The sequence below is a fragment of the Alligator sinensis genome, unplaced genomic scaffold (assembly GCF_000455745.1).
Source record: "Alligator sinensis unplaced genomic scaffold, ASM45574v1 scaffold1801_1, whole genome shotgun sequence".
Taxonomy (NCBI): domain Eukaryota; kingdom Metazoa; phylum Chordata; order Crocodylia; family Alligatoridae; genus Alligator; species Alligator sinensis.
The window spans coordinates 476,789-494,903 of NW_005842608.1; the positions used below are offsets into that span (position 1 = coordinate 476,789).

The following is an 18,115-nucleotide window of genomic DNA, read 5'->3' on the forward strand; positions in this document are numbered from 1 at the left end:
AGTTTCCAAAAGACTCCTTTTGAACTTCAAACTTCAAAAATACTAGCCAAGCTTCAGAACAACCCTACCACGTATGGAATTATTGGTATGCTCATATCATACACAGAGAAATGCAAGCATTTTTTAAATCAACTTCCTCCTACAGAAAACAAAGTGTTCTCCTTGACTCCAACCACTGATCTCTTTGGTGTATGTGACCCCCCCGTCACTACTGCAGGCCGTCTCCAAAGATGAACTCTATGTGAAGAAAAGGAACCCATATATGCACATTAGGGTGCACGTGCCATATAAGGGCAGCTTCCTCCACCAACTTCCCCAGGTACTTCCTGTTTGCATTGCTGCAAACTACTTGGTTTCCAGCAAGCAGCACCATTAGCCAAAACTGACAGCAAACGTGTTCAAATGCTGGGGATGCAGAGATGTCAGGTGCGACAACTACCCAAGCCCTGTAACATCTTACAAAAGGCATTAACTAAATAGCCAAGGCTGCTTACAGACATGGAAAAAAAACCCATAAAACCAATAACAGTGCTTTACGTCCAGCTCAGTGTGCCCCTGCACCAAGCACAGCACATGCCCCAGAAGAGGCATCGCATTTGTTTGACCCAGCCTGCCTGATGTCTGTATTTTTTACACTTATCTAATAGATTGAATTCAGCTTTAGAAAAAGCACCAAAAATGCCCTGCTAAAGCACACAATCTATACAGATGCTGGGGAGCTGGGTTGAACCAATGTGCTTCCTCTTCCAATAAAGCATTGTTTTTCTTGGGGGGGGGGGTGGGGGGGGGGGAAGGTTTCAAGGCCTGTCAGTGTCCCAAATATTTGCACAATTGATCCTTGTAGCCTTATTACGGTCTTGACCAGTACACCTGCTTAGAACAGGCACCAGAACTTCTCCCCCACAGGGATTCAGGATGGACTCAGGAGAAACTCTGCCAGGCCTAGGGTCCGGAAGGACCCGAGTTAGGGAACTTTTGGAGGGGCTGGACATGTTCAAATCAGCTGATCCAGATGCTCTCCACCCCAGGGTGCTGAGGGAATTGGTGGGGGTCATTGCAGGGCCCCAGCACAACCTTACAAGCACTTGTGGTGCTCTGGCCAGGTGCCAGAAGACTGGAAGAAGGCCAATGTGGTCCCCATTTTCAAAAAAGGGAGAGGACAGGACCCAGGCAACTATAGGCCCGTTAGTCTTACTTCAGGTCTGGGGAAGCTCTTTGAGAAAATTATCCAGGAGCACATCTGGGAGGGACCAGCATGGCAGAGGATGCTCAAGGGCAACCAGCATGGGTTCATTAGGGGCAGGTCCGGTCAGTTCAACCTGGCTGACTTCTACGATCAGGTGACAAAATCTTTGGACGCAGGTGTCGCGATGGATGTAGTCTTTCTGGACTTCAGGAAGGCCTTCGACACTGTCTCCCACCCCATTCCCATTAAAAAGGCAACTGTGGCATTGATGCCTACACAGTCAGATGGATCTCAAATTGGCTAGGGGGCCGCACCCAGAGAGTGGTGGTGGACAGGTCATATTCGACCTGGAGGGATGTGGGCAGTGGAGTCCCCCAGGCTGGCTCGGTCCTCAGGCCCGCACTGTTCAATCTCTTTATTAGGGACTTGGATGAGGGGGTGAAAAGCGCCCTGGTCAAATTCACTGATGACACCAAGATTTGGGGCGAGGTGGGCATGCTAGAAGGGAGGGACAGGATACAACTGGACCTGGACAGGTTACAGGGGTGGGCGAATGTGAATAGAATGGGATTCAATACTGACAAGTGCAGGGTACTACACTTGGGCAGAAAGAACCAGCAGCACACCTACAGGCTGGGGAACTGCCTTCTCAAAAGCACAGTGGCAGAAAGAGATCTTGGAGTCATTATAGATTCTAAAATGAACATGGGCCGCCAATGTGAGGACATGGTCAGTAAGGCTAATCACACCTTGTCATGTATCCACAGATGCATCACGAGTAGGTCCAAGGAGGTGATCCTCTGCATCTATGCAATGCTGGTCAGGACACAGTTGGAGTACTGCGTCCAGTTCTGGGCGCCGCGCTTCAGAAGGGATGCGGACAGCATTGAGAGGGTCCAGAGGAGGGCCACTAACACGATCAGGGGGCAGCAGGGCAGGTTCTATGAGGAGAGGCTATGGAACCGGGACCTGAACCTGCTCAGCCTTCACAAGAGAAGGCTGAGAGAGATCTAGTGGCTGTCTATAAACTTATCGTGGGGACCAGAGGGGAATGGGTGAGACCCTGTTCCTCCGAGTGCCTCCCGGAGCAACAAGGAATAATGGCCACACGTTGATTGAGAGTAGGTTCAGGCTAGACATCAGGAGGCGCTACTTTACAGTCAGGGCAGCCAGGATCTGGAACCAGCTTCCAAGGGAAGTGGTGCTCGCTCCTACCTTAGAGGTCTTTAAGAGGAGGCTAGATAATTACCTAGCTGGGGTCATATGAGCCCAGTATTCAGTCCTGCCCACAGCAGGGGGTCAGACTTGATGATCTGCTCAGGTCCTTTCCAACCCTACATCTATGAGCCTATGAAGCGACAAGCTTCCCGCATGATGGATGACAGGTTGGGAAGTTGCTGTCTGTCATCTGAGACTTGACATTAGGAGCACCCAGCAGAAATGGCACTCTTAACTATAGAAACAAAAATAAATTTTGAGTAGCTAGCATTCTTCCGTGTAAATTAATTAAAATATCATATTTAAGTATTCATAAGGAACACTTTAGGTTTTAAGCTGTTTGGGGCAGAGAGCAGATCTGTCACACTGTCTGAACAGTGTTTTGGACATCTGAAGTGCAATGACAATATATGAGCATAGTAATGAGGCAGCATTGTTAGACAACCCACGCCTATAAAATTGTCTTTTGAAAAATAAAAAAAAAAGGTAAGGGCAATATGGCAAAGTTGTCTGATGTAATTAAAAAAATAGATGCAAAGAGAATGAAAATAATGTAATTTAGAACATGTTAAATATTTTATGTGGAATGGTAAGTTTTAAGTATACAGAGCTATCAGCAAAACCTCCTTAGGCCACTACAGGCTGGAAACAAATATTGCTACAAATAGGTCACTTATTGAACACTGCCCTTGGAAAGCTTCCAAATACAACCTACACAAATCACAACTACTTAGAATAAATTTTTTACGCTGCAAAACATTAACACATTTTTTAAAAAGCTCTTGCCCCATATTTAAACATTTTAAATATTTAAGAGGAATTTCAATCTCCAGTTACATAACTGTCCTGCACAATAGTGACTGCAGCATTATCATTCTGCCAGCCATTTCAATCGGAAGTATAGATGCAGCCCCATGAATTAGCAACTCAGCATTTTATACCAGAGGTTAGCACTTTCGTTCTGGAACAGGGGTTGAAGCTTCAATTAAGCAACCTGGAATTATCTGCTGCTGTATACAAAACTATCCGTTTATATTTAATTGGGAATGTTAAAAAAATATTTAGGATGACCAGGTTCGAGCAGAGGGACTGAACACTACTGTCCAGAGAAGCAGCCAAGACAAAACAGTGCATACTTGGGATAATACCTGGGCTGCTGAGGATAAATAGTTTCTTATGCTGCATCAATGTTGCACCATTTCCTTCTCCCTTAAATGTTCTTAATACTCCACCCATCAAGTCTAACCTGAACTAATTAATGATGGGAATCCCATGGCTTCCCTTAATAGTTTTCCAAAGTCTAACTGAGTCAGACTGTCACTTGTCTTGTCCTCCCCCCCACCAGTAACTACTCTCTTCCTCTTTACCTAATTATTAACTTATTTCCAGCAACATGAACTGCTAGCTTACATTGCCACCTCTGCTTGTGATATTTGATGCAGAAGTATTCCTATGTCACTGTCAGCCTAAAATAACGCATTTACAAAGCACCAGTTATAGATAAAGGAATATAACAAGACCAGGAACTAGGCTACCTTTTAAAGGAGTAACATTTCACTGTAGGAGTTTTACCTCCACATTGGCTTGAGCCAAGGAAGATGTCATTTCATGTGCATGAAGCCGATTCTGAACATGAATGATAACTAAGTATATTAGAGCTAAACGTTTGTCAAAATTTCCACTAGCGCCTTCCTTTTCAGGGGACTAACACAGCCAGCTTGCCTGAAGCCTACCACAAGGTCTGACTATTGTAATATAAATTGGTTTAAGTGGTTTGTTCAGAAGGATGAAAAAGTCTGAGCTGCTCTGAGCATCTGTTGCTTTTGTATGTATGCACACAATTATGTGATGCATAGTTCGATTAGCTCTTCTTCTTGCATTATGGCAGGGCTGCTTACATTATTTCAAAGCTATCTGCAATAGATGAGCTTGTAGTCTGACCTTGGGGAACTGCATAACCTTCTATGACTGTCTGTGATTGCCTATCGTTCAGTTTAAGTTCTTTTTTACCATCCTCTCTGTAGTTCCCTAGCTTCTTACTTTAGAAGAAGCTCGTCAACTTGCTAGTTAGTGGATTATTTCCCTATTCAGGGGATCTCTCTAAACATTTGAAGATAACAGTTTTTCTTACCCTTTCCCAACAGTCTCCACAAACACAGCTGTAGCATTTTGTGCACTTACCTAATGCTTTTTTAAATATAAGAGAGTTAAGGCTTTCAGTAAGTCCTATTATTTATTGTGACAACACCAACTCGTCTGGCTTTTCCAAAAGGCGGGACCCAAGCAGCTCTCTGGGGCCTAAATAGTTCCCATAAGAACAGGACAACTACCTTCCTCATGCTAAAGGGTATTCCTATTAATACAATCTGGAACACAGTTCACATCCCTCTCCCGCCTAACCCCCAACAAAAAAGTGCCACAATAACACACTTCATTTCCTCTACAACTGCCATATGCAATAACCCAGATTTGTTAGTCAGAATATTCTCTCATGCAGCCCCCCTCTATTTTATATTCAGCTATTCCTTCATATAGAAATCTCTGTATTTGTTTTTCTTGGATTTCACTTGCTTTTGTGCCAAAATTCCCTCTCCCAGATTAAACAGAGTTTATTTAATAAAAGTTCCTAAAACACCAAAATATACAGGGTTGAAGAATCTTCTGTATCTGACCATTAGTTCATCGCTGGCTTTATTACGTTCTATAGGGCTATTCAACACTATAAATCTATGGCACCTGCATAGCCCTTCACGGGCTTCATAAGTCTCTGGAACGTCTGTCATTAAGAGCAGGGGTTAAAGCTATTTTTACTGCATTTATTCCCCAAGATAAAGAGAATGTTTCAGTACTGCTATAGCAGCTGTGAAAACTTACAAGATCGAGTGTTGTCGTCTCAGGTGAAACCAGAAGCCCAGATAATAAAAGCTATCTTAACTTACAGTCTCCTCACTTCCCAAAACACATGGTTTGGATTTCATTTCCCAGTAATAAAAAGGTGCTTTACAAGATCCTCAAAACAGCTACTTAACTGTTATATAAGTTCTTGAAAGATTTATAGTTTTACTAAAACTACCATACCGCAGATGGTCAGGATTGATTTTCACAGCATCTAAAAAGCATCAAAATCATTTGGATTACAGCTTCAAATATGGAAGTGATTCCCATCAAAAGTCTGTCCTGTGCATATTAAGGGTTTGTTACACTACAGGCTGCATAGAATGATTCATATTCCAGGAAGTAACAGGAGTGTTTTACTTTCAAAAGAACAGGGAGAGGTAATGTAACTACTACACACACAAAAAACTACTTGAAGGGGGAAAAAATATTTGGCTCTAAAACCTTGTTTGTTTGTTTTTTTAGTATTTCTTTTACATATTTACCCAACTGTATTCTTTACATTCCAGTTGTTTGCCATTTATATGACATGCCTTTTTTTTGCAATTGTTTTATATAACTTTTCCAGATCAGACATGGGAAGCAGTGTCATCCACTTCAAACCAGATGACTGAAACATGGGACACTGCAACATTCAAGTATTGTCCAGTACCCTGATTTGAGAAGTAGATGAATGCGAACAAGTCTACAAAGTACCTAAGAAAGGTCCCAGAAGGACTTGAAAGCTTGTGACACTTTCTGGATTCATGCTTTAGTGCTCAACACTACCGGCATGGGAAAAACATTTAAGTATCTTCATTTCTAAGATTTCTGACGGCAGATAAAGCATATTTACTAGCATTTACAAGTGATAAATACAGGAGAACAGTTCTTCAGTGCCTAGCCCAGAATATCCGCCATGTATTTCAAATTTTGCTACTTTTTGTTTGCACTCCTAATCAAAATTTGTGTGGGTGTTTCTTAACTTCATTCTTCTGTAACTCAGCACCGTTTACTTTAATTTCTTGGCTGACACGACTTTTCCAGAAGCAGACTATGAACTGAAGAATTCAGCGCCTTGTTATGTAAGGCCACCGTGCTTCAGGGGACCATTTCATGCCAATTCAGCCACAGAATCGAAACCAGGGTGGCCAACCTGCGGCTCTGGAGCTGCATGCAGCTCTTCAGAAGTTAATATGCATTTCCTTGATTCTTTGCACAAGCACACGGTGACCAGCTTCCAAACGACTCCAGAATTAATTGTACTCATTGTACCAAAAAGCTAATGAGGAAACATTTTTTTTTATGCTATGCAATTTCTATAAATACAGTGGAAAAAATTAATTAAAAATGTATTTCAGGCAAGCACCGCCTGCACTTTTGTATAGCTCTTAGTACAATAAGGTCTTGATTGTGGCTACCACTACCACACCCTTAACAAAAAAGTGTTTTACTACGCCATGACAGTACTAACTTTATCTATTACCTTCATTTGGCCGATTGAAGGGGAATGCTCGCAGGATTAGGTGGATTCATGCAAAAAACGTCATTTGCACTTATCTAACCAGCAAGAAAACGAGTTACATACAACATGCGGTTGTTAACCATCCCGAAGCTCGCTGCTCAACGCTTTGAGACTCCTGGCCGCCCCCTGATAAGACTCCCGGCGGATCTAAGAAGACGCCAGCCTTTTGTTTTCACTTGGTTTTTTTGATTATAGGACAAAAAGAAAAGAAAAAAAAAAAAGAGTAAAGCGATGCCTCTGGTGCAAAGGTCCCACAAGGACCACCGCAGGCCAGAACCAATGCTTTAAAGACTGCAAATTCCTCCTGGAAACCTCCCGGTTTACCTCGTGACTCTCGTCCATCCACCTAGCCCTGCCGACACCGGGCAGCACCCTGGTAAAGACCTCGGAGCACCCTGGCAGCCTAGGGGCAACCTGAAAAGGACCTCGGGGCACCCTGGGGACAACCCGAAAAGGACGGGGGAGCACCCTGGGGTGCCACGGCAGCCCGGGGACAACCCAAAAAGGATGGGGGAGCACCCTGGGGTGCCACGGCGGCCTGGGGACAACCCAAAAAGGACGTGGGAGCACCCTGGGGTGCCACAGCAGCCTGGGGACAAACCAAAAAGGACGTGGGAGCACCCTGGGGTGCCACAGCAGCATGGGGCTAACCCAAAAAGGATGTGGGAGCACCCCGGGGTGCCACGGCAGGCTGGCAGAGAACCAGGGCTTTGTGGAAATGCTTTCCCAAAGGCTGCTGGATACAGCCCGCCCCTGGAGACGCGCGAGACGGGGCTGGCGGCTCCCCGAGGCGGCAGGAGCAGCCCCCGCGCGTGGGGCAGACAGCGGGAGGCCGACCACCCCCCACCCCGCGGCTACCTTTCCGCCTGAAGAAGGACATGGCGCCGCGGGGCGGGGCGGGCAGCGAGCGGGGCTCCCTACGAGCGAGACTCCTTCCTCCTCCTGCCGCCTCCTCTCCCTCCTCGTCCTGCCGCGGAGCCGCCTGCCGCCGCCATGTTGTCAACAACCGCCAGGCCTCCTTCTTCCGGGGGGGTGGGGGCGCGCGGGGCATCCCGGGAAACGCCCGGCGGCAATACCTGGGCCGCCTGACCTCATCCAAGATGGCCGGCGAGGCGTCAGGCGAGGGGCTTCAGGTAAAGGTAAAGGGACCGGGTCCCGGGCAGCCATCTTGGAGAAGGGCAAAAAAAAAAAAAAAGCCCAACTTGCGCTCCGCCGGGCAGCCATCTTGGATAGGGGCAGCAGGTGCTTGGTTGAGTGAGGCTCAGTCAGCCATATTGGAGAAGGGCGAGAGTTTGTACCTCATGAATGATACAGGCTGGTTGTGAAGGGAGGGGAGGAGGTGGGAGTTGGCCCTGAAAGACTAACTCAGCCTTTTGAACGTGACTGTGGGAGAATGCTGTGGCAAGGAGCGGCTCTGGGGGCTTGGACACATCCAGGGGCTCGAGGGTGACCGCCAGCTAAGACCACCCACTTTGCCTCAGCGATGCGCCTCAGAGCAAGCCACCCTCTGCGCCTCCATAGCGCAGCAGAAGGGTGCAGCCGGGGCTGAAGACGCCGTGGGCTGATACACCAGGCAGAGCGTGACAGGAAATAAGAGCAGAGCACCCGCCTTGGCGTCATAAGGAACGATGTCACCTGTTATGCCATCATAACCGTGTCACTGTGTCGCGAGGCAGCCGTCAGCCACAGGACATCGCATCATAACAGCGCGGCCTCGTCGTGAAACATCGCCGAAGCAGCGCCAGGCCACGGCTCCCTTTCGAAACGGCGGCGTTTCCCACGCGTGACATTGCAACGCGTCCAGTCCTTATCAGCGCCGCGCAACGTGATGCCACAAGGCCGTGTCTTTGCGTGACCTCACGGTGCTTCCACGTGGCCTCGAGGCATGGCCGCGGCGTCCTCGCTCGGTCCAAATCCCCCCGTCCTGATTTCATTTTACCACCAAAGCTTTCGGGACGGCCTGCTCCGGTCGGGCTTCAGGGTCCCAACGGCACGTGAGGGATGGACGGCGGTCGTGTCCATCTGTGCCCTGAACTTTTTATTTAAAAAAGAAAAAAAAAGCAAACAAAGAAATCCCTCTTTGTTTATCAGGACCTGTGTTTCTCTGCCACAAAGGACAGGAGAATTAGGACGCAGAGTTGTTCGTATTTATTTTTTCTACAGAGCTGTATGTGTACCACACGCAATGCAAACACCGAAGGAAATGGATAAACAAGTCCCTTCCTCCAGGAGTTTAAAATCCAATAGAGACAATGTAGGAATCGGGCCTGCCTAATCAATCTGCTAGCCCGGCTTGCACCAGAGGCTTCAGAGGAAGCCCAGAAGAGCCCATAACAGGCAATTATGGGACGAGAGTCTAAAGAGTTGAGTTTCCTCTTGACAGGTGTATGTGCAATGATAGACGGTGACTTCAGTGGATGCTAATGTCTTCTGGCTACACCAGGAGTGGGCAAAATGTGGCCTGTGGGCTGGATGCGGCCTGCCAGGCCATTCTATCCGGCTCGTGGGACCCCTAAAAAATTTAGAAAATTAATGTTTATATGCCCCTGGCTGCCTGTCATGCAGCCCTTGATGGCTTGCCAAAACTCAGTAAGTGGCCCTCTCCCTGAAATAATTGCCCGCCCCTGGGCTACACGCTCCTTGTGAAGCACCCAGCCCTGGAGAGATGTACGCACATGCTCCACTCCATGTCCCGTGAGGCATCCCATTCCCTTCAGTGAGACCAGTGCATGGCATTAAACACGGTCTTTGCAGAATTGGAGCCACAGTCTGCCCTAATTCAAGCCTCGAGGTTGGCATCCACTCAGCTGAGTGCCTACAGTTTCATTTCCAAAGGTGGCCTCTTTTCATGCAATGCAATACAGGTTTCCATCGCTTTATGCAGGTTCTGTAGGTGCGAATTCACTCTTACGCAATGACCCTTTTTATACCAAAAATCCGTTTTACGCGAGGTAAATTCACTCCTATGCAATCGGTGGGGTGGGCGCCCACAGTTAGCTGCTTTGTGCAGTGCAATGTGGGAGTGATGTGCACCTGTGTGTCTGTGACAATACACATTTCTGTAGTTGCCGTTCCCATTATGGCTTCTAAGCGTCCTGCTAGCTTATCTCCTACCCCTCTCCCTGTGCTTGTGTGTACCGTCTGCTGTTGACGAGTACCAAAATTGTCTTGTAAAAGTGGTAGAAATGGGTCTGGGGGTCAGTACAGTCGAGGTCTTGGAACATACCCTATTTGTTACATTGTAACGTGGGTTCCCTTTATGCAAATTCAAGTTATGCACCATTTTCCAGGAACACACGTTCAGCATAAAGTGTGGGAAACCCATATAAATATTGTTAAACAAATCAAATTTGCAAGCCCATTGTGGACATGGGCAGATCAATACACTGAAGTCTAGAAAGTAAAGAACCCAAACAATTAATTCCATTGCATCATTCATTTCCCAACATTACAGAAATCCTTCCTGAGGCTTCTTTGTATATTTTTAAAGTCTCCCAATGAAAAGGAGAAAAAATATGCAGTGCATGCATGACAAGCACAATTAATGGGAAGCAGAATAACAACACTTTGTGTCCCAGTGTTACCTGGAGTATCTCATCTCTCTTTAAAATATTCCATGAATGCTCATACTTCCCTAGGTGGTAATTAGTTGGGATTATCCGTGGTCTGCAGATGGGGAAACTGAGGCATAGAAGGAAGCACTGGCTCACCCAAGATGTCACAGGGTTACAGAGTCTGGAATCAGACCTTCTATAAATGGCATAGCTACATAACTGGGATAAATGCCAGAAAGCCAGTTCAGTGCAATGCATTCCAGTAACTCTAAGCACCGAAGAAACCACACACCTAATCTTTTTTACTGCATGTGTCGGTGTTAGAGATGCGAGTTACTGCAGACTCAGAGTTCCCTCTGTTCAACTTTCAGGTTGATGTCCCTTTTGAGGTCCTGTCCTTTTTTCTCCAGGCTCATTCTGATGTAGTCTATGAGAAGAGCCTTCATTAACAGGGTCCTGAAACAGACCATCCTTATGCTGCAAAGGTGCATAGCAACAGGAAGAAGCTACAGTGCCGACATACCAATGTAATGTTATCTCTCTGCAAGGCAAATGCCTGGTATCATGATGAACCATCAGAAACTCTATAATTAATAGCAACAGTCTGCATGCTTGTAGCATCTTTCACCTAAGCATCTTAAAGCATCAACCTTTTTATTAATGAAGCCTCACAACTGGTGAGTAACATACAAGATGCACAGGATTTCTTCTCCCTTAGAGGCAGGATGCAGCAGCTGATTAATACTCAAAAGCAGCTACATTTTTTCTTTTAACCTTGTCTTTAACTTGTTTTGCAATGTGCCTTGATACATTTTTGTACGTGTGCTCAGGCACCAGCCTGGAAGGAGTATTTTATAACTACCAAATGAAATTAATTTTCAGAATGCAAAACGAAATGCTGATAATAGACTAAAATATGCAGATGGTGAGCAAATTGGGAAGAAGATGAGCTGTAGCTGGGGACCAGGAAATTAACAGCTCTTAGCCAAAAAAAAAGTTTGCCTGCCTCTTCCTGGAGCAATTATTTGCTTTTGGAAAAATATCCAGGGGAAAGGGCAAACACCAAGTGAAATCCCAGGCCCACAGAAGTCAGGTCTACTGACGTCAGTGGTGCCAGGATTTCACCTATTATTTATCTGTCTAAATGAAGACCTTTATAGCTTTATGACACCATGTGAATCATAAAAAACTGCCATTAAATAAAGATGCAATGTCAATACTGAGTCATAACTTTGCCTTATTATGCCTACAGGTGGCAAGACTGAAGATTTAAATTGAATTATACACCACAGATGCTTCAATGCCATGCCTAGTTGAAGACGAATCAGGTAATGGAGAAAGCATATCCATTTTTTTTTTATTCTTGTGGGTTCAGGCAGAGCACCAAAAGTCAAGACGCCCAGGGTGAGATTGGCTTCCATTCTGACTGCACCTGTGACCCACTAATCTAGTCTGGTCTCATGAAAATGGGGCCCCAAATCCAACCAAGGTACAAATCTTTGGCAGCAGCAGTAATAAAGGAAGAGGTATTTAGCATTAGGTGGTCTGCCAGGCCTAGATGCTGCTGTTTTCTTGGATCAGGAGGGACTGCTCTGTGTTGGGCCATGTCACCTCAGTGGATTGAACCTCTATATGCAGAATTGGGATTGGGGGTTCACAAACAAGGCAGAGCTGTCAAATGTGGCTCTTGTGATCTCTCGGGTGCATAAAGTTTGGGCATTTCCCTAACTTACAAGGAAAGGGAAAATTGTTGTCTGAAGTTCACCAGATGTCAGTGGATGACCCCCAGAGACTTTGATTGTCAACTGATGAATCTCAGGCCACGAATATATGTGGCTTGAATTATATTTCTTTGATTGAAATGTATTCCCCTTCCTTTGGGAAGATGGATCAGAGTAAAAGCTCTATTCCACAGTAAGTCAGTCAGCCTCAGACCCTGGAGATCTAGACTAGAAGCACAAAAATCTTTATGTTCTAGAGCTTTTAACAGGACGTGACAGTTTAACTGAGCAATCAGCTGAAATATAACTCCAGGACATAACAATGCTAAGATTAGAGAGGCTGGGGATGTCTCCCCAAATCAAACTATTCAAAGGAAAATGAATGGAGTTCTTTAGTTCCTAGTAGTCTGGTGAATTTTCCTCTTCTCCATATTTACAGAAATGAATAAAGTTTAATTTATAATAGGATCTAAATGGGATGCACTGTTTGGACAGAATTAATAATGTGGAACTAGAAATTGTTGATAACTTGGCAGTTCAGACTCACAGATAATTAACCAAATGAGCTGCTCTGTCTAATTACTGCATTCAGAAACATAAATGAATTGACTCACATTTGGGGAGTTGTCAATTCTCAGCTTTAACATAGGTCACAAGTCAGGCAATGACACTGAAGAAGATAATTTGTGAATTACTGAAACCCTACATACCACTGGCCATCAGCTCCTGCTGATCTTACTGATGAAAGGAATTTCACTGACCATAGTAGAGATTCTCATGTGAGAACACTTGGGCCTAGAACTCAAAACTCATTATACTTTAAAAACATTTATGCACACATTTCCCAGTCCTTATCATCCCAGAGCCCACAAGAAACCTTGCCATAATGCCTATAACCAGATTCCACAAAGATTAGGCAATTGAGAGCACAGTCTATGTCCTGGATTGTTTCTCTTGTCTTGTAAACTCATTTGGGTCAAGGACTGGTTTTTATTCTGTATTTGTATGCCTAGCACCATGGGGTCTTGTGTGTCATGACTAGGATCTCTAAAGGCTACAGGAAAAAAAATCAAAATAAATTACAATATGAATACAAGGCTCTTCAGCAGCAATCCAATCGAGAGCTGTAGTGTCCAAATCGAGAGCTGTAGTGTCCAAAACAAAGCAGGATTGACGTGTGAAACTCCTTGCCACTGTGGGGTGGAGAGGCCAACAGTATCAACAAGTTAAAAAAAGAACAATTAGGCAAATGTATGGATGACAGGTTCATCAGGGGCTATTAAACACAACTGCAAGGGATGGAACCTACTGATGATAATGGGAAAGAACTAACAGAGGATGGATCTTCCATGCATGTCCTGTTTCTTACATCCTTCTTATAAAGCCTCCACTACTTGTGAGGCTTGGAGACCGAACACTAGGCTTAATGAACCTTTTATCTGACTTAGTACAGCAACACTTAGTTGTTAGTCTGACGTAGTACAGCAACACTTGAGTTCTTCTGCAGGATAGAAAAGGAAGGTATTGGTAAAGGGCCATATAACCAATGTAAAAAAAAGCATACGTTCAGAATATTTTCATTATGTGTGTTAACAACAGCTTTGTAGGTTACTAATTAAAGCTGGAAGACTTAAAGCTCTTACATGAGGTTTGTCACTCAAGCTGCTTGGCTTCACTCAGCTCTGGATAATGAAATAGGATGGAGCTGTTTACATCTTCTGTTTATCATTTAGTTTCATTTTCAAATATCTGGGTTGCAAATGCTGAAGAAGAATGCTTAAAAAGCTATCTGCATGCATTGAAATGAAAGCCAAGGAATGAAAATATCAGTAACTAATGATCCAGACATGAATGCTGAAAGAGGGTGTGTCAGGAAAAAATATAATATATACCATTATAAACAATAGGATGCCTGGAAAGCAGGATGATTGACAAGAGGTGACCGACAGCACTAGAGTATGTGGTGCTTTCAGACGGAAATCATAGTGCCTTCAATTAGATTTCTTATTTACAGGAAAACAGGTGGCTACACGCACATAAAATTCATTACGGATTTCAAGTATGGCTGACCTCAGTCCATTAGTCTTAATGGGAGTGTGAGAGGGTTTATGTTATCTGCTCATCTGTGCTGAGGTTTTCCAAGAAGGGAATTATTCCACATGGCAGGCAGCAAAAATTAGCTGACTTTATCAAGAATGATGCAGAACCTCAACACTGGGACCTCTTATTTTCTCATTCTACTGCATGTGTACCCAAGCACTTCTCACCTAATATTCAGTAGGCCTTTTAGAAGAGCAGGGGTGCAGGGTTTCCTGTTTAATTTTAAGTCTAGGAGGGGAAAAAATCAGCAAGTCAAATACAGTCCAACTTTATGATAATGGATCCCGTGGGATAGGGGAAAAAGCTATAATGGGGTTATTCAATTTGCTGCACCGTAATAATGAGAAATTTGGCTTCTGCCTCTGGGATTGTTAAAAGTGGGTTTGTTATAAACAGGATTTGTTATAATAAGTTTACCTGCATAGAGTTAAGTAATAAAAAAACCCTTATTACTTGCAGCACTGAAGACAAGCCCAAGGCTTTGTAAACAAAGATCCTCTGAGCAGCTGATTCCTAAAATAGAAGCTTTGGACTGAAGAGAAGCGCAGAAAGGATCTGGTAAGCCTTTTTGGTCATCCTTTCTATAGGTTCCCATCATGCCTAACACAGGATTGCTCTTCACTGCATGTTCTTAAGTGCTTTGTCCCAATCTGAGGACTTTCCATCAGTTATAACACCAGGAATTCTGCTTTTCTCAAACTTCTGCAGGCCCTTTGCCCTAAATTTGTAGCTGTACTTCTGAGAGTGTGCATTTTTATGGCACAGATCCCTAATTAAAGTCCAAAGCAGGGCCATTCAGTCTGAAGCCAGTATCTATATTTGTTTTTATCAGGCGTTTTTTTAAATGCCTCAGGAAAAGCATTAGAAATAATGTGATGTCTGCTTTCCCCAGGATATTTCCTTTATCCAAGAATGCCAGAAGATAAAGTCTTGTGGTACTTTGGTCCTCTATATGGCTATTTCTGGCAGCAAAGAAAAAACACGTGAAACATATATTTAAAAAGTGCAAGAAAATCACAGATGCTTGGAATTTAAAACTCTGGTTCCATGCATAATTCCAGTTTTTAGATTAATCACCAGTGGAATCAGCCACTAGAGGGCAAAAAACAGTTTCTCTGACTCCACATTAACGGGAACAGAGCCTTCCAAAGCCTTTACATCTCAGAGAAAAATCTCACTATGCACCACTAAGGGGCACTAGCCTCTTTGCTTATGATGAAGTTATCTTTGCTCATCTTAACATCCCTGCAGCCCAGACCACCCTCTTTAGGATGTTATTATTGATTGTTTTTAGAGAAGACTAGCTCTGAAAGCCTGTCAGCAAACCCTCCTCAGTCCGGAGGAGCTGAATTAACAAGACACTAAACAATCGACCCACACCTTGAAAGGACAAGGAGTCCCTCCAAACTGGAACCTGGGAGCTGGCCAGTGGTTCAGTGATATAGGTGAAAGTAATTTCCTGAATCAGCTCTTACTGGAAATCCATTTAGGAAATCCATCCAGAGCACGATTTCAGATTCTTGCCATGACCCAATGTCTGTGCTGTTTCCAACAGTACCAGCTGATTGAAACAGCTTCCAATTACGCTGATCAGAACAGTCAAGTTCAAACAACCTGTTTCACTTGGCTTGTGGCTAATGGATTTTATCTGGCATGATTCCAAAAGTGAAGGGCGAGCTTGTCTTGGAAGCCATGAAAGAGAACGTTAGGATGGCCTGGCATAGCGATCAGAGTGTTTGGCAGTAAATGCTTGATCTAGCCATGGCATTTCAGAAGTATCATCAGGAGAGTAAATATTCTTCACAAAATGTCATGTTTAGAAAGACTCATTTATCCAGGTGTGTCCAGCTTTAATCACTGGTATATATAAACCCCAAACAAACAAACCAGCCCCTTTTCTGGTTTTTTCTCTTGCTTGCATTTTCAACTTTATTAGGGGAAAAAAAGTGTGCTATTAAGGGAATTTTCCAAGCCATAAATGAAAGTTGAAATGACCAAATTCTACTATGGGAAACTTTAAAAAGTAGCTTATGTTATTTAGGAACACAGTTACCAAGAAAAGGCACTAGCATGTCCCTACTCCACATTAGCTTTTTAAAACAATGCTGTCCTAGTTGACTGTCTGTTCTTGGTGCCTTGATGAAGCTTCCCTTAAAGAGGTATGGTCTCAATCCTGGAGTTGTATCTGATCCTTTCCCCCCTTGGTGTCGCTGGGCTGGGCCTGTGCACAAAGGTTTGCCTGCTTGGATGAAGCTACAAACAAACTGATGTCATATTTTAAATTTTCCATGGATTTGTTTGCTAAGCTGCATAGCTCTTCTCTCAGTTAGAAAATGGAAATGAATGTTTATTTAATTACCACTCCGTGAAAGCCAGCTCTCCAGGCATGCAGGTTTATATTGTCATCTAGCTAAAACACAAAATAATACTGGCTACTTTAAACAGGTAAAGTGGCATAAATAATCCTTTATATGTCAGGCTCAGCTATTAAGATGAGGACGTTACAATTTTTTTTATTATTTTTTATTTTATTTTTTGCTAAAAAGCAGTGTAAAATCAGTTAGCAAAAACTTGATGGTAGCGGAGAAGGACCAACTGCTATCTTGATCTGTGCCTGCATCTGTTGGTACCACAGTTTTAGTATTATAGAAATGTGCAATCTCAATCCCTGGATACTGCACTTAAATTGATTCTTTAAGTGGGTCTCATTAACACTGCTCTGCAGTAATGATAAAAATTCATTCACCTTTTTCCATCTGGAAATCCTTCCCCTACTGTCAGTAGCGAGCAATTGCATCTGCGGCCGAAGTGCAGAAGGTGTGAAAGTCACTTTGGAGCAGATCCTGAATCTGATCCTTACAAATGTGTCATGTTACACAAGTAAGTGGAACGCTCGAGGTGGGGGGGAGTTATGCATGTGGTTACAGGGACAGGCAGTTTGGAAAGGCATAGTAGTATTATAGGTACTTCTAGCAAAGCCAAACTCTTTAACATCTGTTATATCCGCAACATTCGAAGCACTACTTGGCTACGGCAATTGCCCTCACTCCTGGAGGGCTGCAGGCGTACCAGACCTTTTTTAAACAAGTAAAAGGTGCAGCTCCTTACTCTAAATGCACGGGCGCTATCCATCAAAGCCTCGCTCATCAGAGGAGTTTCATTAGCTCATGGGAAGTAGTCCACCAACTTCTGGTCTGTGGGATGGGGCCCTAAACAAAACACATGCCAGTGAGATGCACCAGACTGCCTCCAGCATTTGAGGCCTAGGAGGTTCTGATTCAGAGGCTGTGCCCCTCACTTCTGTGCTCAAGCGATGCCCCTTTCCTCCAAGGACGTGTCCAATCCCTTTGTGAATCTAGCTACGCCGTGGGCTTCCACCAGCCTGGTGGCAGCGAGGCCCACAAGTCTAGGACACGCGGCATGAAGAATTCCCTTGCATTCGCTTTAGATGAGTTTCGTGCCAGGACCCCTGGTTCTTGCATTGGGGGAAGAGAGTCCTACCGACTTTCTCCTCGCCATTTAGTGCTTCCCTTCCCGCATCCCCGCTCCAGCACCTCTTCTAAACTGCCGCTGCCTACAAAGGGTGTTTGTGCCCAAAAGCTTGCAAAGAACAATTTCCCCAACTATGTAGTCGGTCTAATCCAAGGTATCGCATCTCCCCGAAGAACTGAACAGGCCTGTCCTTGCCTCTCAGCATCCTTGCTGCAAAGAGAAGCACTGAAAGGGCAGCAGGCGGGGTGGGGGTGTCCCCTGGCAGCGCGGCGGGGCGGCGGGGTCGTTCCCGAAGTCCCCTGGGAAGTCCAGGTGCCGGCAGTGCTGGGCTGGGCAGGGCCCGCTGCAGGCTGGAGCGGATCACCCGAGAGAGCATCCCGGTGCCCGGGCTTCCCCGCCGCAGCCCGGGGTGGGGCCGCTGCGGGAGCTCCTTCCCCCCCCCGCC

At 44.9% G+C, this 18,115-nt stretch overlaps 1 protein-coding gene across 3 annotated transcripts in view; it reads right to left on the minus strand.

Annotated features, from left to right (window-relative positions):
• The window catches only part of AKAP10 (A-kinase anchoring protein 10), a 29,797-nt gene extending 21,776 nt beyond the window's left edge, over window positions 1-8,021 (minus strand). For 2 of the 3 annotated variants that reach the window (XM_025214823.1, XM_006033098.3), the window contains exon 1: window positions 7,662-7,870. In XM_025214823.1, coding sequence (XP_025070608.1) covers window positions 7,662-7,854 — 193 coding nt within the window. In that variant the 5' untranslated portion in view covers window positions 7,855-7,870. The other variant, XM_025214822.1, reaches the window with a different exon arrangement.
• Window positions 8,022-18,115: the final 10,094 nt, after the last annotated feature.